General features: G+C 45.1%; 1 protein-coding gene and 1 non-coding gene across 2 annotated transcripts in view; one reads left to right on the forward strand and one right to left on the reverse strand.

Moving 5' to 3' along the window:
• LOC126092254 (uncharacterized) overlaps nucleotides 1–26,786 on the reverse strand; it is a 353,514-nt gene that overhangs the window by 196,377 nt on the left and 130,351 nt on the right. Inside the window, exon 3 of the mRNA XM_049907766.1 lies at nucleotides 4,193–4,287. Coding sequence (XP_049763723.1) covers nucleotides 4,193–4,282 — 90 coding nt within the window. The 5' untranslated portion in view covers nucleotides 4,283–4,287. The remainder of the gene's footprint in view (nucleotides 1–4,192; nucleotides 4,288–26,786) is intronic.
• Trnas-cga (transfer RNA serine (anticodon CGA)) lies at nucleotides 3,506–3,580 on the forward strand. Its single transcript has one exon. It is a non-coding gene; the product is annotated as a tRNA-Ser (tRNA).

A 26,786-nucleotide genomic window follows, 5' to 3' on the forward strand; every position in this document is an offset into this window, starting at 1 on the left:
ACTTTTCAGTTTCCTTAATTTTATTCTGTTTTAATACCTGACATTTTAATTTAAACGTTCAAATTGGCCTTCTCACCGTCTCTGGAAATCAGCCACCTTCCTGGAACGTTTTCCTCATTCGGTCATCCTACAGATGAAACAGAGCTTTTTGGCTTACATGTCACAATATTGTGTAATTCATCAACATCGAAAATACATCAGAATTTTTTTTCACTCATTGAAACATAATGTTACAAGTAGTACATTAAAATACGAGGGCTATCCACAAAGTACATTACGTTTTGGAATTAAAAATAAATAAAGAATTGGAAAGTTTTTTTGTTATATACAGATGGAAGCCACACTTAAATACTACTTTTCTACATAGTTGCCATTTAAATTAAGGCACTTATCGTAGCGATGGACGAGCTTGGAAATTCCTTCGTCGTAAAATTCGGCCGCCTGCGCCTTCAACCACGTAATGACTGTCTTTTGGGACAGAAAACGTGTGATTTTTGTGGATTTTCTGGAAAGAAGTACTACAATAAACTCTCAAAGGTATTGCCAATCTCTGCACAACCTCAGAAGAGCAATACAAAACAAGCGCAGGGGAAAGTTGGGCTCAAAGATCTTGCTGATTCACGACAACGCCCGGGCCCACACGGCAAACGCCACTCGTGAAGTTCTCGAATCTTTTAAGTGGGAGTTGTTTCCTCATCCGCCGTACAGTCCCGACCTGGCACCGAGCGACTTCCACTTATTCCCAGCAATGAAGAAATGGTTGGCTATGCAGCGTTTTGATGACGATGCACAGCTTCAAGAAGAGGTAACCACGTGGTTGAAGACGCAGGCGGCCGAATTTTACGACGAAGGAATTTCCAAGCTCGTCCATCGCTACGATAAGTGCCTTAATTTAAGTGGCTACTATGTAGAAAAGTAGTATTTAAGCGTGGCTTTCATCTGTATATAATAAAAAAAATTCCAATACTTTATTTATTTTTAATTCCAAAACGTAATGTACTTTGTGGATAGCCCTCGTATATTACCTTATGTAGTTTTCGGCTACATTTAAATAAACATCTTAAACCGGACAAAGATACTCGAAATTTCCTATGAAAGACATAAGTGACTAGCTAAAGAGTGACGTCCTGTGAGGTTATAATTAAACTGCCAGTGTTCCGAGTGGTGCAGTACAGGATGCATACATCGCAGGATGCTGCAACTCCGGACATATGTTCATTACAGAATAAGATTTTCACTCTGCAGCGGAGTGTGCGCAGATATGAAACTTCCTGGCAGATTAAAACTGTGTGCTGGACCGAAACTCGAACTCTGGACCTTTGCCTTTCACAGGCAAATGCTCTACCAACTGAGCTACCCAAGCATGACTCACGCCCCCTCCTCACAACTTTACTTCTGCCAGTACCTCGTCTCCTACCTTCCAAACTTTACAGAAGCTCTCCTGTGAACCTTGCAGAACTAGCACACCTGAAAGAAACGATATGGCAGAGACATGGCTTGGTTCGGCACACAGTTTTAAGATGCAAGGAAGTTTCACATCAGCGCACACTCCGCTGCAGAGTGAAAATCTCATTCTGGAAACATCCCCCAGGCTGTGGCTAAGCCATGCCTCCACAATATCCTTTCTTTCAGGAGTGCTAGTTCTGCAAGTTTCGCAGGAGAGCTTCTGTAAAGTTTGGAAGGTAGGAGACGAAGTACTGGCAGAAGTGAAGCTGTGAGGATGGGGCATGAGCTTCTGTAAAGTTTGGAAGGTAGGAGACGAGGTACTGGCAGAAGTGAAGCTGTGAGGATGGGGCATGAGTCGTGGTTGGGTACTCAGTTGGTAGAGCATTTGCCCGCGAAAGGCAAAGGTCCCGAGTTCGAGTCTCGGTCCAGCACAGAGTTTTAATCTGCCAAGAAGTTTCATATGTGGAGTGTGTTGGAAAAATAGTAGTTCCACTTTCTCGCACCAGGTGAAAATATGGAGCACTAAGCAGTCAGAATGAGGTGTGGGTGCAGGAAAAGTGAAAAGTGAAGAGGAACAATCAAACTCACAATGATAGTGGTTCTGGCACTTTTGTTAGAATATGGTCAGAAGTTCCAACATGTATTCAATACGGTCTCTTAACTCAGTAACATGCTACAACCATAACACAGGGCACGGTCCACAGTTGCCGGGAACTCATTCAGTTTAATCAAAGTGTTATGTCATCATAAGCTATCATTCTGATTAGGAAGGGATGGAATACATCCATGATAGAATCAATATTTCAGATATCCCCACAACTAGAAGTCACATGGGTTTAAATCGATCTGGAATGCCACACAACTCGGAACTGCCTAGAGATGCTGCAGTCGTTACCGAATGTCTCTCGAAGCAAATCTCTCAACTGGCAGGCGGCATGTGGTGTAGCCCAGTCTTGTATGAAAACGGGGTTGTGGATACAGTTGTGTTCTCGCAAAGCTGGAATAGAGTATCGCACAAAGAGATCCTTACAGTCTGCAAATGTTACTCTACACCTAACAGTCCAGCGAGGTCGTCTACTCGGCGAAAAACGGACTGTGAATGAAAGTGAGCTTGTGAAATCACCAACACAGTCACATAAGCTGCGTGCACTGGGTGATCCTGCACATGTGGTGGAGTAGAACCCCATTCGTGTCAGTCCTGTGAATTCACGGCATTGTGCATAGTAAAATGTCCCTTTCCATCCAAAGATTATTCCCTGGCCACATGTCATCCATTACTATTCGTGCAAGAAAACGAAGGCCAAAGTGGTGCTGTTGCAGCCTGTCTTGGGGCCTCAGTTGCTGCACATTCTGAATCTTGTAGGGATACGAGTGTACAATGCGCCGAAAAATTTTTTGAACCGTAGCCCAGGAGAGAGACAATACCTGTGACACAGCTCGAGCACTGGCTGCAGCATGTACTGAATGCAGAATGAGATTTTCACTCTGCAGCAGAGTGTGCGCTGATATGAAACTTCCTGGTAGATTAAAACTGTGTGCCGGACCGAGACTCGAACTCGGGACCTTTGCCTTTCGCGGGCAAGCACTCTACCAACTGAGCTACCCAAGCACGACTCACGCCCCGTCCTCACAGCTTACTTCTGCCAGTACCTCGTCTCCTACCTTCCAAACTTTACAGAAGCTCTCCTGCGAACCTTGCAGAACTGGCACTTCTGAAAGAAAGGATATTGCGGAGACATGGCTTAGCCACAGCCTGGGGGATGTTTGCAGAATGAGATTTTCACTCTGCAGCGGAGTGTGCGCTGATATGAAACTTCCTGGCAGATTAAAACTGTGTGCCGGACCGAGACTCGAACTCGGGACCTTTGCCTTTCGCGGGAAAGCGCTCTACCAACTGAGCTACCCAAGCATGACTCACGCCCCATCCTCACAGCTTTACTTCTGCCAGTACCTCGTCTCCTACCTTCCTGCAAGGTTCGCAGGAGAGCTTGTGCAAAGTTTGGAAGGTAGGAGACGAGGTACTGGCAGAAGTGAAGCTGTGAGGATGGGGCGTGAGTCGTGCTTGGGTAGCTCAGTTGGTAGAGCGCTTGCCCGCGAAAGGCAAAGGTCCCGAGTTCGAGTCTCGGTCCGGCACAGTTTTAATCTGCCAGAAAGATTCATGTCCTGAATGGCCGGTTATAGGTACAGCAACTTCGACAACTGTCATGGGTATGGGTCGCCTCCCTCACCCTACGCACCACCTAATTCACTTGTTTCTTCAGATTTCTTGGTCGTATTGGTAAGCACATTTATTGACGTGGGGCCTCGTCGCAGCTATTCCCGCAGTGTAGCGCTGTTATTGCTGCCATTCTGACAAAACGACTTTACTTGGAGTGCACAGTCTTTCTTCTTAATAGCTACTGCGTTTCATACGGAAAAGTTCAACCTTCTTAACCCTTTACACCCATAATCACTTCACAAAAGAAAGCACCTGTCGCCAAGTGACAACAGTTCACTGACGCCGAAACTGGACACGTTGCGCATTCAGATGGCTTACAGCGCCGTATTTTCACCTGGTGTCAGAAATCTGATCTATCAGTTTTTTCAGCATACGCCATGATCGCACCGATTGATGAGCATACTTACAAAGTTTCAGCGTCCTGAGATGTATCGATATATACAGCTCACACTGCTGCACTTGGAACATTGATAGTTTAGTTATGACGACCCGGTACATTTCTTTTGTGTTATTCTACTTGGCACTTACCTCTCGAATAAATTTGTAGGAAGCTGACGAGTAATACGTAAAGATCGTTAAAATGAACGCCAGGATAAAACTGGAATGTGATGACATCATATTTCCTGAAACAGATAAAAGATATACATTGCAGACAGTCCAACATCGGGCACAAATTTAGTATCTGCAATTTCACGCAACACGTTTGTCATGGATAATCCATATAACTATAGTAATTTATAACAATAATTCAGCTTTGTACCTCACTATGCTCAACTCATATTTGGAAACACGGCCGCGTTGTGTACAGAGACATTTGCTGTAATATTGAGGGGGACAGTTGGTACAAATTAGTGTTTAGTGATTACTGAGTAATTATTTGGTCGAATGAGATGTACAGTTATTTATGTTAGAGATTAGAAAACCAGATGTATCTTTGTAAAAAAGCGCTAAAGAAACACGTAGTGACAGAGAAGTAAAGGTATTATAAACATATAAGGAATAAGACCTTTACAACTTCTTTTTGCCTGCCCACTCCACAGAATCCTATACGATGCACTTATACATCTAAATCGCTTCTGGCAAACGTTCATCCCTCGCCCGTTGTGTATCAGATCTCCAATTCTGACGCCATGCTAAGATTTTTCATTTAAGCTGTAAATGTCAAGTCTCCACCGAATGTCTTCATTTGTTTCCCTGTCTCTCTCTGTCACCCCCACAACCTCTCGATAAAATGGCATTTCTGAGACTCTGAAATCCACTCTTGTCATTGTTAGTGCAGACCCACGCTTATTATCCACTTGTTGTTGCCTCAGTCTTTTACAGCTTTAGACTTGTTTCCTCCTTTGTTTCTTAGCATTCTAATTATTATTTTACAACACATTACGTTACATTTTTCAGTTTTCCGTACCAATATAAAATTCTTCAAATGGCGAGACGGTGCAAATAATGGAAGTAAATTTCCTGGTCCGTTCAGTGGAGTCGTTGTCCATAATCAGTTTCCAGAAGACTTGAGTTGTACCTCAGAATACTATGGATTTAGATTTATGCAGTGAAACATCAGAATTTTACCGTTCTGTTACAATATTAGCATACTAACAACTTACGGCTACTCTTAAGCCATTCACAGAGATGAAAGCCACAGCTCTTTTTCTTACACTACTTACATGCTATTTTCATCTAATAATTGATATTAAGCGTTTATGTAGGTTTACTGATTTCAGAGAATAAGGTCACATTCCTGCACAGTGGAAATTCTAAAATTTGTGCAACATGAACATTAATGTAAACTGGAATTTACAACCCGAGTCTCAATAATCTGATAAATTATAGGAGTGGCTGTCGCTTTAATAACTACTCTCTAGTCGATCTAGTATCAGCACTGCTTCTCAGATGTTTTGTAAGTTTTCATGGCTTCAACTGCTGCAATGTTCTGTGGAGTCACAGCTCGTTGTGCCTTACCTGGACGAGGAGCAACTTCCACTGAAGTCACACCATTTGCGAACTTCCTACTCTATTCGTAGACTTGCCACTGTGACAAACATGCATCACTGTATTGAACCTTCATTCCTCCATGAATTTCAATAGGTTTCACACCTTCACTACGCAAAAACCGAATAACAGAACGCTGTTCTTCCCTGGTGCGAGTCGCAAGTGGGGCGGCCATCTTTATGCTGATACTGCGACGGTATGCGTGCATCTGCACTATGCTGCCACCTACAGGCCATTCTGCACGCTGATTGAAGCACGCTTACCAACTTAAAGGATAGCGGCGCGAAATTTTGATTTGTTATTACAAATTTAAGGTTTTCATTTGACTCACCCTCGTAATTAGGTGCCTTATAATTAGATTAAGTTATGTTACTTTATTGTTCAAGAGAACTTCTATTGTGTTCCAAGAGAGTAAGTTTATTTTACTTATTTATTCACATTTTTATTCAGTGAGAAGATTCATTGTCTTTGAATGAAGAATTTATTCCAAGAGAGTTTCATGTTTTCCTAAGAAGACCTATCGTTATTGTTCCTTGAATAATTTATTATCTTTTCAACAAGGGGCCCAGGTTCATAATATGTAGCTTAGGCGGTGCACACGACGCTAATTTCTGAGAGGAAAACTTTCATCCCAAGTTATATGATTAGGCCGACGATGGCGTATTTATCGCGAGTGCTTAAAAACTATGAATAAATGGTGCAGTGCCAAGCGAACTGGGGCAGAACACTTGAGTTGAAGGACTGCTTTCAATTTAGGTGAATTTATTTTTGAAACTCGTAGGTAGATTAAAACGGTGTGCCAGACCGAGACTCGAACCTGACAGCTTCGCCCAAGTTCTCCTGCACACCTTGGGGAGTAGCATTTCTGAAATGAAAGATATTGCGGAGGAGTTACTAAGCCACTGCCTAGGGGATTGTTTCCAGAATGAATTTTCAGCGCACACTCCCGTGCAGAGTAAAATTCGTTTTGGAATTTATTTTTATTTGTTAATCTTAGCCTGTGTGGTATTGTATTTGGTTTCTTAATTGTAGTACAACAATTACGGCAGGTCTTGCAGGAAACACGTGCACGTACCCAGTACTAACACAGCAAGGAGAGTACAAACGTTTTGTACTGCTCTCCTTTTAAAGACGTATTCCGTCTTAAAGCCGTCATTTTGCTCTCTTACCATTCACTTACACCAAATTTCCGGTCCATTTTCAGCACTGATGCCCCCTTCTTCAGTTTTTCCCTTTCTCCAAAATAATATAGAAAACCACTCACCAACACTAACTCCAGCCCTTCTTTAGTCTACTCTGCATCTCTTGTAAACAGCGGTTGAATTCTCACTTCTGTAACACTGGTCGCACTCAGTCGTACACTGAAGCGCCAAAGAATCCTGGAGGGCTGTCCGTAAATCCGTAAGAGTACGAGGGGGTGGAGATCTCTTCTGAACAGCACATTGCAATGCATTCCAGATATGCTCAATAATAATCAAAATATCCATGGGTGTGCTGCCGGTCTGTAGTGTCCAACGGGCACAATATTTCGGCGATCATACATGTCGCCATCATCAGGTGAACTGACGGACTGAGCTCCTGTGAACGTGCCGGCACGGAGATCCGTACGCTATGGCTGCTCAGAGGGAACTGGGTTCGGTCGCGGCGGCGGCCGATTTAAATACCCTCCGCCCGCAGTGCGCTCCCTCCGCCGTCCGCGCCCCGCGCCACGGTCGCGCGGTGGAACAGATTGCGACGGCGTCTGAGATGACGTCGGTGTGATGGCTCTGTCCGCCGTGGTCGTCACAACTATACGTTTGCTAGATTTACTCTTGATTAACCCAATCGCTGGTTCCCAAGCCTTGCTAAGATTATAGCCACAGTCACGGTTTATGAGGTCGTCATTGGTGCGAATTTCGATGGCCTCTCTAACAACGCTGTCCCAGTATCTCGACGTCTGTACCAGAATCCTCGTGCGGTCATACTCCATGGCGTGATTTTCCGACAAACAATGTTCAGCGACCGCCGACTTGCTCGGATACATCAGTCGAGTGTGCCTCTGGTGTTCACGGCATCGATCCTCGACGGTACGCATCGTCTGACCAATATACGACTTGCCACATTGACACGGAATCTGGTGCACGCCGGCCTTCCTCAAACCGAGGTCATCTTTGGCGCTCCCCACCAGTGCCCGAGTTTTATTTGGAGGACAAAACACAGTTCCGACCTGGTGTTTCTTCAGAATGCGGGCGATTTTCCCCGAGAGTGCGCCTGTGTATGGAATAAATGCAGTGCCTACCTCCTCCATCGTGACTTCATCCATCTCAACAGGTTGTGCTGCAGTGGTTGGGCGGAGAGCACGTTGAATCTGCCACTCTGAGTACCCATTTTTTCGAAATACAGTTCTCAGGTGTTCCAATTCCGTCAGTTCACCTGATGATGGCGACATGTATGATCGCCGAAATATTGTGCCCGTTGGACACTATAGACCGGCAGCACACCCGTGGATATTTTGATTATCAAATACGCCGGGAGAAACTCGAGAATCACATGCTCAATAATGTTCATGGATGCAGGTGATCAGATAGGATGCTTACGTGCGTGTCACCGTCAGAGTCGTATGTAGGTCAGGGGTCACATCTCACTCCAACTGCACACACCCCACACCATTACAGAGCCTCCATCAGCAGGGTCCATGGATTCATGAGGTTGTCTCCATACCCGTACACGTCCATCTGCTCGATACAATTTGAAACGAGAGTCATCCGACCAGGCAACATGTTTCCAGTCATCAATAGTACAATGTCGGTGTTGACAGGCGGAGGCGAGGGGTAAAGCTTCGTGTCATGCAGTCACCAAGGGCACACGAGTGGGCCTTCGGCTCCGCAAGCCCATATCGATGATGTTTCTTTGAATAGTTCGCACGCTGACACTTGCTGATGGCCCACCATTGAAGTCTGCAGCAATTTGCGGAAGTGTTGCATTTCTGTCACGTTCAACGATTCTCTCCAGTCTTCGTTGGTTCCGTTCTTGCAGGATCTTTTGCCTGCCGCAGCGATGTCAGAGATTTGATGTTTTACCGGATTCCTGATATTCACGATACACTCGTGAAGTGGTCGTACTGGAAAATCCCCACTTCATGGCTCCTCGGAGATGCTGCGTCTCACCGCTCGTGCGCCGACTATAACACCAGTTCAATCTCACTTAAATCTTGATAACTTGCCATTGCAGCACCAGTAACCGACCTAACAACTGCGCCAGATACTTACGTCTTACATAGGCGTTGCTGCGCGCAGCTCTGTATTCTGCCTGATACATATCTCTATATTTGAATACGGATGTCTGCACAAGTTCCTTTGGCGATTCAGTGTATTTTGTGATTGAAGAAGACATTTTTCCGTCCTTTTCCTTTTTTAGGGATCTGGATTATCGGTTTGAGTATTTTTCAGATTAACAAGTTCAATACGCTGTCTCGCGACAAATTTCTTGCGTTTAAGCTAGTAATAGGTCGAATTATCTAGAGAAGAATCGAGCGACTGGTAGAACCTAGAGTTGCGAAGCTACCGTAGGCTACTATAAACTGTCGTAAGTAAGCAAAGATAAGGGTAGTTGGTCAGTTAAGATCGTAACCGTGATACTTTTACGTTGACTGTGTTGCACATATATCGAGCGTTACCTCATTTCGATCCATTTTTTTTTGAGTATGCGGTCAGCGTCGCACTAGATGCGCTAGAAGCCGGAAGGGTGAACCGTCCAGAAACTAGAATGAGATTTTCACTCTGCAGCGGAGTGTGCGCTGATATGAAACTTCCTGGCAGATTAAAACTGTGTGCCCGACCGAGACTCGAACTCGTGACCTTTGCCTTTCGCAGGCAAGTACTCTACCATCTGAGCTACCGAAGCACGACTCACGCGCGGTACTCACAGCTTTACTTCTGCCAGTACCTCGTCTCCTACTTTCCAAACTTTACAGAAGCTCTCCTGCGAACCTTGCAGAACTGGCACTCCTGAAAGAAAGGATATTGCGGAGACATGGCTTAGCCACAGCCTGGGGGATGTTTCCAGAATGAGATTTTCACTCTGCAGCGGAGTGTGCGCTGATATGAAATTTCCTGGCAGATTAAAACTTTGCCTTTCGCGGGCAGGTGCTCTACCATCTGAGATACCGAAGCACGACTCACGCCCGGTACTCACAGCTTTACTTCTGCCAGTACCTCGTATCCTACCTTCCGAACTTTACAGAAGCTCTCCTGCGAACCTTGCAGAACTAGCACTCCTGAAAGAAAGGATATTGTGGAGACATGGCTTAGCCACAACCTGGGGGATGTTTCCAGAATGAGATTTTCACTCTGCAGCGGAGTGTGCGCTGGCAGATTAAAACTGTGTGCCCGACCGAGACACGAACTCGGGACCTTTGCCTTTCGCGGGCAAGTGCGTGAGTTGTGCTTCGTTAGCTCAGATGGTAGAGCACTTGCCCGCGAAAGGCAAAGGTCCCGAGTTCGAGTCTCGGTCTGGCACACAGTTTTAATCTGCCAGGAAGTTTCGTCCAGAAACTAGTCAGGGTATATCAAGGACAGCGTAACCTACGAAACATTTTTTTAATTATTATTATTCGTAGTTCTTATTACCTAAAAATAGACAGTATTTATCAGTATATGCAACAAAACTGAAATTGTGAACGTTTAATCTTGGTTTTCTGGTTTTATTCTACATCTACATCTACATCCATACTCCGCAAGCCACCTGACGATGTGTGGCGGAGGGTACCTTGAGTACCTCTATCGGTTCTCCCTTCTATTCCAGTCTCGTATTGTTCGTGGAAAGAAGGATTGTCGGTATGCCTCTGTGTGGGCTCTAATCTCTCTGATTTTATCCTCATGGTTTCTTCGCGAGATATACGTAGGAGGGAGCAATATACTGCTTGACTCTTCGGTGAATGTATGTTCTCGAAACTTTGACAAAAGCCCGTACCGAGCTACTAAGCGTCTCTCCTGCAGAGTCTTCCACTGGAGTTTATGTATCATCTCCGTAACGCTTTCGCGATTACTAAATGATCCTGTAACGAAGCGCGCTGCTCTCCGTTGGATCTTCTCTATCTCTTCTATCAGCCCTATCTGGTACGGATCCCACACTACTGAGCAGTATTCAAGCAGTGGGCGAACAAGCGTACTGTAACCTACTTCCTTTGTTTTCGGATTGCATTTCCTTAGGATTCTTCCAATGAATCTCAGTCTGGCATCTGCTTTACCGACGATCAACATTATATGATCATTCCATTTTAAATCACTCGTAATGCGTACTCCCAGATAATTTATGGTATTAACTGCTTCCAGTTGCTGACCTACTATTTTGTAGCTAAATGATAAAGGATCTATCTTTCTGTGTATTCGCAGCACATTACACTTGTCTACATTGAGATTCAATTGCCATTCCCTGCACCATGCGTCAATTCGCTGCAGATCCTCCTGCATTTCAGTACAATTTTCCATTGTTACAACCTCTCGATGTACTACAGCATCATCTGCAAAAAGCCTCAGTGAACTTCCGATGTCATCCACCAGGTCATTTATGTAAATTGTGAATAGCAACGGTCCCATGACACTCCCCTGCGGCACACCTGAAACCACTCTTACTTCGGAAGACTTCTCTCCATTGAGAATGACATGCTGCGTTCTGTTATCTAGGTTGATTTATAACGTGAAACAGTGGGTCGTTACAGTGGGAAAACAAGCGTCAAACTTATATAGAACATGTTTCTGGTATTCACGAACAATATTCGCAGTTATCAATAAAAACAGGAAACTCTTGCCTTTGATCATGGAGAAGAACGTACTACGGGGTACAAAGCAACAACAAGAACTACACAGATTTTTTTACGCTTGTGCATGTAAACTATACAGGGAGGAGGAAAACTGTGTCACGAAATTTTAACCCTGGATAGCTGATGCCAGTAGGGACCAAAATTACCAATGTTGTGTAGATCGACAACGCACCATTTTCAAACTACGGAAACCTGGCGCCACGCGCTCTGATTGGTCGCTGGGTAGCTCCGTTGCCGTTTGTCGGTTGAGGGGCAGTGCTATTGCTGTCGGTTCACACATACAAACGTCCCTCGCCCCGCCACTGTCCAAACGTGATACGCACACGTGTTGAATAGGTCTCGCTGTTTGTCTCCACCTCACGTCAGAGGCATCCACACGTGAGCTTCGCTTCGGAGCACATATACATCACCTGCGATTGAGTCATACAGTAAGCACGGCGGCACAGTATTCGTTTGAAGAACACCGAGATATGGTTTTGTTTATGGACTAGCCGACGGTAATGCGCACGAACCTCCACGGTTGTATGAGGAAGAGTACCCAGCAAGACGCCACCAGCACTTGCAAACGTTTACATCAATTCATCGTCGACTTGGTGAAACAGGCTCGTTAGCGGGATGTCATGGTGATGCTGGGAGACCTCGAACACGACGGGATGCTGCATTTGAAGAGATTGTTCTCGAGCGTTTTGAGGAGTCACCTACGACAAGTACTCGAGGGATTGGACACGACCCGGGGGCCACTCATAAGTTAGCCTGGAGGGTTTTGAGGGATGACTTCCAGCATCCATTTAGTTTCCACCTTGTCCAAGATCTAAATCCTGTGGCGGACTATGAACACAGGATGGGGTTTTGTCGGTGGTTTCTGCAACATGTTGCACGAGATCCCGACTTCCCCGCCACTGTATTGTTTACCGACGAGTACACCTCCCACCGGGATGGCCATTACAACACTCTAAACGTTCATTACTGGGCAAGGGGAAATCCTCACGTGGCGTACGTCCACGGACACCAGGAACGATTTTCGCTCAACATTTGGGCAGGCATTGAGCGTGACCATCCGATTGGGCCCATCCGTGTACCTCCTCGACTTACCAGGGCATATCATCTTCACTTTTTGCGAGAAACTCTACCCAGCCTGCTGGAAGATGTTCTCCTGGACATACGGCTACGCATGTGGTTGCAGCATGATGGGGCGCCCGCACATAACAGTCTTGCTGTGCGCGGATAATTAAATGAACTCTTCGACGGCCGGGTAATTGGCAGAGGTGCTCATAGGACATGGCCCATGCGATCACCAGACCTCACGCGACCAGACTTTTTCCTGTGGGGTTCTTCAAGGTTCTAGTTGGGCAAGGGGAAATCCTCACGTGGCGTACGTCCACGGACACAAGGAACGATTTTCGCTCAACATTTGGGCAGGCATTGAGGGTGACCATCTGATTGGGCCCGTCCGTGTACCTCCTCGACTTACCGGGGCATATCATCTTCACTTTTTGCGAGAAACTCTACCCAGCCTGCTGGAAGATGTTCTCCTGGACATACGGCTACGCATGTGGTTGCAGCATGATGGGGCGCCCGCACATAACAGTCTTGCTGTGCGCGGATAATTAAATGAACTCTTCGATGGCCGGGTAATTGGCAGAGGTGCTCATAGGACATGGCCCATGCGATCACCTGACCTCACGCGACCAGACTTTTTCCTGTGGGGTTGTTCAAGGTTCTAGTTGGGCAAGGGGAAATCCTCACGTGGCGTACGTCCACAGACACAAGGAACGATTTTCGCTCAACATTTGGGCAGGCATTGAGGGTGACCATCTGATTCGGCCCGTCCGTGTACCTCCTCGACTTACCGGGGCATATTATCTTCACTTTTTGCGAGAAACTCTACCCAGCCTGCTGGAAGATGTTCTCCTGGACATACGGCTACGCATGTGGTTGCAGCATGATGGGGCGCCCGCACATAACAGTCTTGCTGTGCGCGGATAATTAAATGAACTCTTTGACGGCCAGGTGATTGGCAGAGGTGCTCGTAGGACATGGCCCACGCGATCACCAGACCTCACGCCACCAGACTTTTTCCTGTGGGGTTCTTCAAGGTTCTAGTTCACCCACTCGGACGCGAACCACCTAGAAACTAAGAGGAATTAATGGATCGCATTCAACATGTCACCAGTCACATCAGGGCAATACCAGGAATCTTTGAAAGAGTTCCCCAAAACACCGTTCGACGTTACCAAGCTCGTGTCGCGTAAGAGGGTCGCCAATTCGAGGTCCTAGCTACAAAAAGGCCATTTTCAGGGCCAACACAATCTGTAAAAGACTTTATATATGCGAACTAACAGCAGTTGACGGGCTTTTTCCTGGTACACCTTATCATGAAACTACAATGGATGTGTCGGGACCCAGGTGGATTCGTTCCCAGTCCCCCATAGTGGAAGGCTGGCGCGCTACCACCGAGCATGCGGGCCATCTTGGATACATCGCCATCTCTGGCAGACAAAGCATTCGTGTCCATGCGTTGTCCAGAGCAACCGGTAACAGGGCAATCCCGCGCCAATCGGAGCGCGTGGCACCAAGTTTCCATGGTTTAAAAATTATGCGTTGTCGACCTACACTACATTTGTAATTTTGGTCACCCTGTAGTTCCATCAAAAGTAATTGCTTTGTTTACACAAAAGCACAGAAATTAAGTGATCAGTTAATTTTTATTACTTATAAAATAGACTTTTCATTTTGTATAGATGTATAATATACAAAAGACTACACCGAATAATGTGCGGCTCTAATTATGTGCAAAACAAACAAATAACAAAGAGAAGTCGTCAGCTCCAAGTTTCTCTCTTACTCATCCATTCATTTACGATTCTTTCCTTAGCAATGCTATCATTACTACCGGTAATCCTACTATTTACTACGTCACTTATGTATTGTATCAAAACTACCGATCTGTAGCATAGGTAGAAAGCAACTCTAGTGGAACCCTACCCAAGGGAAGATTGGCTTGGGTTCTAGAGAAATGTAGGAACACGCGGAACGATACTAATCGACTTATCTTAGAAGATAAGTTAAAGCAAGACAAACCAACGTCTGTAGCATTTTATACTTAGAGAAAGCTTTCGGCAATGTTGACTAGAATACGATCTTATAATTTCTGAAGTTAGCAGGGGTACAGTACAAGGAGCGAAAGCTTACATGCAACTTGTACACAAACCAGACGGCAGTTATAGGAACCGATAAGTGTGGGACGGAAGCAGTGGCTGAGAAGGGAGTGAGACACGGTTGTAGCCTACCCCGATGTTGTTCAATCTGTACATTGAGAAAGTTATATATTAGACTAAAGAAAAATTTGGAGAAGGAATTAATGTTCTGGGTGAAGCAATAAAAACTCTGAGGTTTGCTGAAGACAATGTAATTCCGTCAGAGAAAGCGACGACTTGGATGAGCAGCTGAACGGAATGGACAGTATCTTGAAAGGAGGACACAAGATGAACACCAACAAAAGGTAACACGGGTAATGGAATGTAGTCAAACTAAATCAGGGAATTAGATTAGGCAATGAGAAACCGAAACTAGTAGACGAGTTTTGCTATTTCGACTGTAAAGTAACTGATAATAGCCGAAGTAGAGAGGATATAAAATGTAGGATGGCATTGGCACGAAAAGTGTTGCTCAAGAAGAGAAATTTTTTAACAACGAATAAAATTTATATATTAGGTTATCTTTTGCGAAGCTTGTTGTCTGAATGTAACCTTGTACAGAAGTGGAACGTCGATTGTGAGCAGTTCAGAGAAGAAGAGAATAGAAGCCTTTGAAATGTGGTGCTACAGAAGAATGCTGAAGATGGCATACTAAACCATGCATAGGTCGGATAAATAGTGAAGAGGTAGAGAATCGACTCAGGGGTGACAGAACTTTGAGGTACAATTTGACTAAAAAGAAGAGGTAGGTTGACAGGAGACATTCAGAGGCGTCAAGTAGTAGTGCAACTGGTATCAGAGTGAAATGTGGAGAGTAAACATTGTAGGGGGACGAGTGATTACAGTACGCATGTTCAGATGGATGTAGGTTGCAGCAGTTATGCACGGGATACACCTGCGTGGAGAACTGCATAAAATCTAGACGAAAACAATAAATTTTTCTCCATCTTTTCAGAGATGCTCACAATTTGATTATGCTTAATTTCTGAGCACTAGTGCCTCTTCATTGCATGTATTCAATCATGGGGACGAGTACATAAATCCAGCATACCGCCAACTTCCACGTATGATCGCTTGCAACAGAGAAGTTCCCAACTTAACGAAGTACTACTCGATTACTGTCACTTCCCTGCACAGCGACAAGGACGTAACCAAGTAGTGACAAATGGTTCAAATGGCTCTGAGCACTATGGGACTTAACATCTATGATCATCAGTCCCCTAGAACTTAGAACTACTTAAACCTAACCAACCTAACGACATCACACACATCCATGCCCGAGGCAGGATTCGAACCTGCGACCGTAGCAGTCGCGCGGCTCCGGACTGAGCGCCTAGAACCGCTAGACCAAGTAGTGACAGGCAGTTGGATTATTTCTGATATTTTTATCAGAAGACAGTGAACGATGAATGTTATAGATACAAAGGTCTTTTGTTTTCCCTTTTGGTTAATTAATTCCCCTCACACTACATAGGTTGGGGGTACGCACTCAGCGGTAACACATCGGCTCTTCAGCAAGAGAATTTTTGTTTTCTTTGAGTAATTAATCTTCCAACTGGTCTGATGCAAACGCGACTATTTACTCCTCTTAACTACCATCCTCAGTTATTTGTTCTATATATTCCACCATCTGTATTCCCCTACAATTTTTGCCCTCTTTGACTCACTACTGAAGTCATATCCGATGTCTTAACACATGTCCCACGACTATCGACTCTTAAAGTGAATGATACTGTTACTGTTACCCGTGGTCTAGGAGTTTATTTAATCAATCTTCGTTTCTTACGACTAAGAATTTTTGAATGGCGTGGATTGTAAGTGATCTGTGTCACGCCGGCACGGTAGCTCAGCGTGTTCGGTCAGAGGGTTGGCTGCCCTCTGTATGGAAATAAAGAAAACCTGAGTTAATGGATCAACGATGAATTTGAACGAGCGTCATGAGACGCCCGCCCCGAAAAATTTTAACGAACAAAATGAGATAAAAAACTGGGCAGCGTTTTTGATTACTAATAAAAACTTTCTCGGTCCCGCGTTCGAATCGCGCAGCTGCTTAAATTTTGATAAATAATCATCATTGGCGGCCGAAGACTTCCGGTATAAAAAGTCACCCTCATTCTGCCAACGGTCTTGTCAAGAGAAGAGAGGAGCGGACAGATGTCCGTGGCACTCTCTTGTCCTAGGGGTGGGAAATTGCCCCTAAGGCGGAAGAATCATCAATGATCAGCGGAATGGGAATGCAGAAGGCAGCGAAACCACTGTATTAAAGACACTAACGTGTATCCACATGATGTGTACCTTGTAACCGAATAAGTGTCATGGTGATCTCTCCTTTGGCAAAAGATTCCGGAATAGTCCCCCATTTGGATCTCCGCGAGAGGATAACGTTCTACGAGTCATGATGTTGAATGTCAGAAGCTTGAATGTGGTAGGGCAAGTATCAAATTTAAAAAGAGAAATGCAAAGGCTCAATCTAGATGTACTAGGGATCAGTGAAGTGAAACGGAAATAAGACAAGTATTTCTGGTCAGATGAATATAGGGTAATATCAACAGCAGCAGAAAATGGTATAGCGGGAGTAGGATTCGTTATGAACACAAAGAGAGTGTGTTACTGTGATCAGTCCAGTGATATGGTTGTTCCTATTAGAATGGACAGCAAACCAACACCGACAACGATATTTCAGGTATACATGCCGACGTCGCAAGCTGAAGATGAAGAGAGAGAGAAAATATATGAGGATGTTGAAAGGGTAACACTGTACGTAAAGAGAGATGAAGATCTAGTAATCATGGGAGACTGGAATGAAGTTGTAGTGGAAGGAGTACAAGAAAAGGTTACAGCAGACTATGGGCTTGGGACGAGGAATGAGACAGCAGAGAGACTAATTGAGTTCTGTAATAAGTTTGAGCTAGTAATAGCTAATACTCTGTTCAAGAATGACAAGAAGAGGAAGTATAGTTGCAAAAGGCCGGGTGATACGGGCAGATTTCAGTTAGATTACATAATCATCACACAGAGATTCCGAAATCAGATACTGGATTGTAAGGCGTACCCAGGAGAAGATATAGACTCAAATCACAATGTAGTACTGACGAAGAGTAGGCTGAAGTTTAAGACATTAGTCAGGAAGAACCAATAGTGGGTGCTGTGCTGTCTGTCTCCGTGCTAGAGGCTAAGTCTGCGGCTCCCTCTTTGCGACACGCTGGAACTCCACGACGTACAAACTAACTGGCGTAGCTGGAACGAACTAACTGACGAACTAACTGACGAACTAACTGACGAACTAACTGACGAACGAACTGACGAACGAACTGACGAACGAACTGACGAACGAACTGACGAACGAAACTGGCGAACGAACTGGCGAACGAACTGGCGAACGAACTGGCGAACGGACTGGCGAACGGACTGGCGAACGGACTGGCGAACGGACTGGCGAACGGACTGGCGAACGGACTGGCGAACGGACTGGCGAACGGACTGGCGAACGGACCGGCGAACTGACTTGCGATCGGACTGGCGAACGGACTGGCGAACGGACTGGCGAACGGACTGGCGAACTGACTGGCGAACTGACTGGCGAACTGACTGGCTAACTGACTGGCTAACTGACTGGCGAACTGACTGGCGAACTGACTGGCGAACTGACTGGCGAACTGACTGGCGAACTGACTGGCGAACTGACTGGCGAACTGACTGGCTAACTGACTGGCCCTCCGGTCCGCGGCAGCGATCCTAAATACTGGCGGCTGATAGTGCGTTGGTGATGCATTTCCAGCGAGTTTTGTCGGAGGCCTCTATCGATACTCCCGTAAACTCTATGCAGCCTGTTGTGCTGGCCCCAGCGTACGGCAGCACAGAGAGTATGTTAATTCCTGTCTTGCGGCCATACTTGGCCATAATCATGTCAAAAACGTTTTCACATGAATCACCTGAGCGCAAATGACTGCTCCGCCAATTCACTGCCCTTTTATACTTTGTGTAAGCGATACCATCGCCATCTATACATATGCACATCGCTATCCCATGACTTATGTCTCCTCAGTGGAAGAAAAAAACTGAAATGAGCGTACGGCATTGTGGGCCGGGAGTCCTCCATTCGGGGAAGTTCGGCCGCCGAGGGCAAGTACTTATTGCATTCGACGCCACATTGGGCGACTTGCGCGTCGGAGATGGGGATGAAATTATGACGAGCACAACACAACACCCAGCCCCTGAGCGGAGAAAATCTCTTGCTCCATCCGGGAATCGAACCCGAGCCCCTTAGCGTGGCATTCCGCCGCAGACCACTCAGCTAATGAGGGGCGGACATCTCAGTAAAAGAGCACATCGTGTTCACAAAGTACAGGGTGTTTCAAAAATGACCGGTATATTTGAAACGGCAATAAAAACTAAACGAGCAGCGATAGAAATACACCGTTTGTTGCAATATGCTTGGGACAACGGTACATTTTCAGGCAGACAAACTTTCGAAATTACAGTAGTTACAATTGTCAACAACAGATGGCGCTGCGGTCTGGGAAACTCTATAGTACGATATTTCCCACATATCCACCATGCGTAGCAATAATATGGCGTAGTCTCTGAATGAAATTACCCGAAACCTTTGACAACGTGTCTGGCGGAATGGCTTCACATGCAGATGAGATGTACTGCTTCAGCTGTTCAATTGTTTCTGGATTCTGGCGGTACACCTGGTCTTTCAAGTGTCCCCACAGAAAGAAGTCACAGGGGTTCATGTCTGGCGAATAGGGAGGCCAATCCACGCCGCCTCCTGTATGTTTCGGATAGCCCAAAGCAATCACACGATCATCGAAATATTCATTCAGGAAATTAAAGACGTCGGCCGTGCGATGTGGCCGGGCACCATCTTGCATAAACCACAATGTGTTCGCAGTGTCGTCTAAGGCAGTTTGTACCGCCACAAATTCACGAAGAATGTCCAGATAGCGTGATGCAGTAATCGTTTCGGATCTGTAAAATGGGCCAATGATTCCTTTGGAAGAAATGGCGGACAAGACCAGTACTTTTTGAGGATCCAGGGACGATGGGACTGCAACATGGGGCTTTTCGGTTCCCCTTATGCGCCAGTTCTGTTTATTGACGAAGCCGTCCAGGTAAAAATAAGCTTCGTCAGTAAACCAAATGCTGCCCACATGCATATCGCCATCATCAATCCTGTGCACTATATCGTTAGCGAATGTCTCTCGTGCAGCAATGGTAGCGGCGCTGAGGGGTTGCCGCGTTTGAATTTTGTATGGATAGAGGTGTAAACTCTGGCGCATGAGACGATACGTGGACGTTGGCGTCATTTGGACCGCAGCTGCAACACGGCGAACGGAAACCCGAGGCCGCTGTTGGATCACCTGCTGCACTAGCTGCACGTTGCCCTCTGTGGTTGCCGTACGCGGTCGCCCTACCTTTCCAGCACGTTCATCCGTCACGTTCCCAGTCCGTTGAAATTTTTCGAACAGATCCTTTATTCTATCGCTTTTCGGTCCTTTGGTTACATTAAACCTCCGTTGAAAACTTCGTCTTGTTGCAACAACACTGTGTTCTAGGAGGTGGAATTCCAACACCAGAAAAATCCTCTGTTCTAAGGAATAAACCATGTTGTCCACAGCACACTTGCACGTTGTGAACAGCACACGCTTACAGCAGAAAGACGACGTACAGAATGGCGCACCCACAGACTGCGTTGTCTTCTATATCTTTCAGATCACTTGCAGCGCCATCTGTTATTGAAAATTGTAACTACTGTAATTTTGAAAGTTTGTCCGCCTGAAAATGTACTGTTGTCCCAAGCATATTGCAACAAACGGTGTATTTCTATCGCTGCTCGTTTAGTTTTTATTGCCGTTTCAAATATACCGGTCATTTTTGAAACACCCTGTATTTTATAAAAACTTTGTTGTTCTTAAAAAAAGTTGTAGCTTATCGTGCCTCTGTATGAAGTGCGTCAATGCGTCGTTCCTTTTAAGAGGACACTGTCTTCGTGTCAATCGTTTATAAGTAGACACGCTTTTTCGCCGTTTATATAACGAGAACATTACGTTGACTCGGGCGTCTAAGCATGTCTTGTAAACAGATTAGTTGCTGTAGTAATGGCCGTTCAAAATGTTCAAATGGTTCAAATGGCTCTGAGCACTATGGGACTTTAACATCTGAGGTCATCAGTCCCCTAGAACTTAGAACTAATTAAACCTAACTGACCTAACGACATCACACACATCCACGTCCGAGGCAGGATTCGAACCTGCGACCGTAGCAGTCGCGCGGTTCCGGACAGAAGCGCCTAGAACTGCTCGGCCACCGCGGCCGGCTTCAAAATGTTGTCCCTTCTAAAAGAAAGATGAGAGTTTAACAGGCAGTCGACGTTAAGGTCATCAGAGGCTGTATTGGATTGGGGAACGACGGACAATAAAATCCGCCATGTCCAATTCCATAGGAATCACACAGTTATGTGAGGTGCACGAGTGAGGGAAAACGCGGAATAACTAAATCCATGTGGCCGGACGGAGACTGGAAACCCTGCTCTTTCCGAATGCGAGTCCGGTGAGCGGCCTCGTTCGCTCCGACATCTCTTACCGGAGAATATGACGTCATTCCGATTTCGCGGAAAGCAGGAGAAAAAGTGATGACGCTGTTTCAGGGAATTGTGCACGCTAATTTTTTTTATAATCTGCGTCACGGCAGTGGCCCGGAGCCAGTTATGCTAATTGGTTCAGGGTGCCGCGTAAATTATGGGCGAAGGAAAGAATGAAAGAATACCAGGAAGACTACTCCCTGGTGGCCGTACCGGTGCTTTCCACACGTGTGACGGTGGGTCCGACGTGGCCGTGGAATTTGGATACGGTAACAGCACACAACCTTTCTCACTGCAGTAATTTACCGAAAGTACAGCTAGCTCACTGCTACAGTCTTGCAGGTAATCCGTTGCCAGAAGCCTGTCGACCTTCATACTACGCGCTGTAAAGCTTGTGCGGTTCTGTTGCATCCACCGAGCCTTCTACATCTACCTACGTAACTTCGCAAGCCACCTTCGCGTCGGGATTGGTAGCCTAGCGGTAAACCGAGAAGTCGTGGTTCCGAATGCCAGTCGAACCACGGAAATTTTTCAGACTGTCTGTAACCCAGCCTTCACCTCTTGTGATGCGAAGATTCATCACGAACGACATGTGATTCAGATTCCGAGCGAAAGTTGACTCTATCGACTTTCCATGAAACGTCGCATTGACACTCAAAGCTGCTATGTGAATCATTTCTTCTGGGAACCTTGGTAATGTTTGTCTTGGTGGCACGGAGAAAGGGGAAGTGCGTGGAATATACTGGGTGAATCATAAAAATGGCGCGGCGTCAGGAAATGCCCCCAACCGCAGTGTTCTCGGAAGCACGTCTTTATCCTTAGTTCCCTCACTTTCTGTTTATAGGAATTCCTAGGTTCGCCGTTTCGCAGAGTATTGTGGTAGTTTTCCTAGTAGCCTTGGTCCCTTATGGTCGTAAACGTGTTACCTGTACGTTAGGTGTGTTGTATATCTATCGCGCGTTACCTCACTTCGATCACTTTCTCTGCGTATGCTATCAGTGTCTCGCTAGACTACCCTAGAAGCCGGAAGCGGTCAACCGTCTGGAAACTAAATTAGGCTACATAATTTACGGAACATTTTTGTTGTACATAGTTACCCTTACGCCTGTCACTTCAAAATAAACAGTACTTATAGCAAACAAAACAGCCAAACAGCCAACTGCCCAACGCTACAATGGCAGACAACAATGCAAACCAGCAAAGACTGCACACAGCCAGTGATTTTCATACAGAGCTAGTGATGGGCTAAACTGCGATTTTCCGATTTCTGTGAATGCTACTTTTCAGTATCTGTTATTCTTAACTGTGATTTGTCGCAGTTAAGAGTCGCAGTTAAGGAACATAGGTCGTGTATCCCTCCGCCACTGCTATTTCTGCTACTTCCGCGATTTCTGCTACTTCTGCGATTTCTGTGACTTCTGCTACTTCCGCGATTTCTGTGATTCCTGCGATTTCTGCGACTTACCACCGTATGAAAAAGCTACATCTGTCCACACAGAAAATTGCATCTCAACAAACCTGTCATTGGCAAATATGTTTTACGTTTTTTCTTCCGTTGGCTTTAATTTTGTATTAAAGAAACAACTTTGAAAATATTAATAGTGTAATTAATATGTAAGTAGCCGTACAGTACCGTAATAGTTCGTATTTAGAAAATGAATTCTAACATATTATTATGTTCACAGGTACCTGAACTACATTTCAGTCACTCAGTAAAGTGATAACTCAAAATATCATTGTCAACAGATCTGAAGAAATTGCCACTGCGTCTTTAGACCGTTTTCGTCAGACGAGAGGTTAGTTTCTAAGCGTTTCGAAGGACTTAATTACTTCAGTGAGATCGTTGTTGCAAATGTGATATTCATTATAGCAAATATTAGCAATCTACTCTGTCAATTATATTGCTAGTAATTAATGACAGCAAAAATTGTTTAATAATCCTTGTGTTTTTGCAGAAACAGTTCTGACTCTGATTACTGGTTGCTGTACGTATCTATCCACATAAAGGCTGTTTTTGAGAGAGACTCGTGAAGATTCAAGACAGCTCTTAGAGGATTTGCAGTTTAAAAGTGAAATAATTGTGAAATAAGTGTGTGAATGATTAAACTGTGTTTTATTGAAGTTGTTGTGCGATTTTAAAGGAATAATAAATGTCAAATACAGTGAGTGAATAATAAAAATCTCATTTTCCACATTTTTAAGCCGTCCTTTACCCATAATTCTCCGCCACTTACTTATTGGTAAACACTTGTTGGAGAGTGACATGCCCCCCCCCCCCCCTTTCTCCACAATCTTGGTGTGACACTGACCTATAACATATCCCGAAGTCTACAACATGCATTTTGAGGCTGTTGATATGAAAGTGGGAAGTACAGATCTTCCAGTTAAATCAGGAATAGTTTTAAGTGCATTACTTGAAAGTAACACAGGAAAAGCTTACTTATGTAGGTGGTAGTAGTCCCGGCAAAAAGTTCTTGTGTGTGAAGTTGCCATGTAGAACACCAGGTGTAAAACTTTTCTCCCGAGTCTTGAACTGTGTCGGAACAAAAGTGAGGCATTCATATGACTGTTTTCATTTCTCTACACTTATACAGATGTCTGAGTTCTGCTGTGTTAAAATTGCAAAGTCCTGTAGGCATGTGGAGTATTAACCAAAACTGTCATATTGGAAGCAGAATCAAACACATTTGTTACGTTACTTGATATTTTCAGGAGAAAAAGGCAATGTTGCTTCTTATTAATATAATACATTCAGAGTCACAGCAGTATTTGACCAACCATAACTGATGATTAATGTGCATGTCGTCATTTAAAATGAAGGGCTTATTTCAATAGTGGTACAAGTCCATTACCTCCACTTTTCTGTCTATAATGTTTCTGAAATTAGTGATCCAAACAAACATAAATAAAGGTTCATCTCTAGCAAGAAGCCATATGCTTGAATATTTCTGGTATCTCAAATGCAGATTTGTAAGCGCTCATTTAACTTTACGACTCTGTATCTCAAAATGAACAAAAAATGGACTTGTACCACTATTGAAATAAGCCCTTCATATGCACACACAGCACATCAATCTCGTTAGGCACAAGGCTCTCATACGTCGGTCAACAGATGACACTAGGAAAAGTATGTTAACTGCGCTTTTTAGTTGCTACTTGCGACTCTTAGTTGCGACTTGTCACGGAAATAGCAGTTGGACTCCATAGCGTACCGCAGAGATGGACGTAGTACGAACTTTGGCCAACAGATGCCACTGTTAACCGCGCTTTTTAGTTGCTACTTGCGACTCTTAGTTGCGACTTGTCACTGAAATCGCAGAAAGCAGTGCTGAATTCGACCAATAGATGGCTCGCGTCTTTGAATATGAAATACTACTTGCGACTGCTAACTGTGACTGAAATCGCAGTTAGATTCTGTAAAGTTGCTACTGTGATATCTGTGACTTCTCAGTCACTGTGATTTCTAACATACGCCATTTCCTGCCCACCACTATACAGAGCGTTACCAATAAGAAAACCTAAACAGCCTACTTACAATGGGCTATGGAAACGACGACCAACGCAAGTGCCTTTGCTAACAGCACGGAATCACCTCTCCTGGGCTCGTGACAATATCGGTTGGACGCTAGACGACTGGAAAACCAGGGGCAGCTCATATGAGCAAGTGCTGATAGTAGGGTTCGAGTGTGGCGCAGACCCTGCGAAGCCATGGACCCAAGTTGCCAACAAGGCACTGAACAAGCTGGTTGTGACCCTGTAACAGTACGGGCTGTGCTTACATGCGATGGATTGGGTCCTCTTGCCCACCTGAAGTGATCATTGAGTGGAAAGGGTTACGTTCGGTTACTTGGAGACCATCTGCAGCCAAACAGCGATGGAATATTTTTAGACGACAATCCGCCATGTCAGCGGGCCACAATTGCTCGTAACTGGTTTGAACAACTTTCCAGATAATTCGAGAGAATGATTCGGTCACCCAGGTCGCCTGACATCAATCCGTTAGAAAATTTACGAGACATAATTGAAACAAGAAAATCCTGCAGCGCCAAAACTTTCGCAATTATGTATCGCTTTAGCGGTAGCGTGCCTCAATATTTCTGCAGGGGACTTCCAAGGACTTGATGAATCCAACCCATGTCGAGTTGCAGCACTACACCAGGCAAAAGTACGTCCAACAGGATATTAAGAGATATCCCATGACTTTGGATACTTCATCGTAAAGCTGAACTGGTCTTGAAGCAATTTGTGTTGTTGCAGCTTCTTTTCTTTCTTTTGCCTTTATAAAGTACAAACACAAAGTAGGTGTCTGTGGTGTGCGTACTGTAAGATCTTCGGTACACACACCATCAGATTATTTGACTTGTCGCTCTAACGAAGTAGGCGAGTGTCAGCAATATGTCTCGTGGTCTTATCGTGGCGTTTTTATCTTCTGCCGTTAGGTCAGACGATAGAAATGCCACTTGCAAGCTTAGAGTAGCAGATTGACGGCGACCAACTTTAAACAGAACTTGATTAATTTTCACACACATTTATTAAAATAATAACAAGTATAAACATTATGTAACTTGATTCTGGATGCTATTTACAATTGAGAATCTGAAATTTCCTTTGGTCTTGGTACGTTAATCTTATTCTCACATATCTCTGATACTTGACAAAGTGTCTATACATTTATCTTCATGGCTATGTACAGGAATATGGTAATCTTATTAGGCGCAGACTGAAACTTGACCATAGACTGGTACAGGCAAATGCAGACTGGTACAGACTGGTGCAGACAAATGCAGACTGACTAATTGGAGGTCTGTATACTCGTTATAATACCTCGCGCGTTCAGGTATCACTGCGCGAGTGTGATCTGCAAGGAGAAAAGGTTCTACATTAGCAGCAATCTCATTGGCTGCGTTACATATTAATACGTGGATCGGCGGAAGCAGAATTTGGTCTGTCTCTAAGGCAGCGCCATCTCGTAGTGCGGAGATGGACAAGTGCTGTGCCTGCACTGTTGTGCTTAGCGGGGCGTGCTCTAGTGGGAAAGTTGTGTACGCGCTGTGTGGAACTATGAACACAACAGTATCTTTTATCATACATTGAAGAACCAAACAAACTGGTACACCTGCTTAATATCGTGCAGGGCACCCTCGAGCACGCAGAAGTGCCACAACACAACGTGGCATGGACTGGGCTAATGCCTAAAGTAGTGCTGGAGGCAATTGACACGACGAATCCTGCAGGGCTGTGCTTAAATCCGTAGGAGTAGAAGGGGTGGAGATCTCTTCTGAACAGCACGTTGTAAGGCATCCCAGATATACTCAATAACGTTCATGCCTGGCGAGTTTGGTTTAAACTCAGAAGAATGTTTTTGGAGCCACTCTGTGGCAATTATGGGCGTGTGAGGTGTCACATGGTCCTGCTGGAATTGACCAAGTCCGTCGGAATGTACGATGGACACGAAGGGATGGGGGTGATCAGACAGGATGCTTACGTACATGTAACATGTCAGAGTCGTATCTAGACGTATCACAGGTCCCATATCACTGAAACTGCACA

This window comes from Schistocerca cancellata, chromosome 7, assembly GCF_023864275.1.
Source record: "Schistocerca cancellata isolate TAMUIC-IGC-003103 chromosome 7, iqSchCanc2.1, whole genome shotgun sequence".
NCBI classification, from domain to species: domain Eukaryota; kingdom Metazoa; phylum Arthropoda; class Insecta; order Orthoptera; family Acrididae; genus Schistocerca; species Schistocerca cancellata.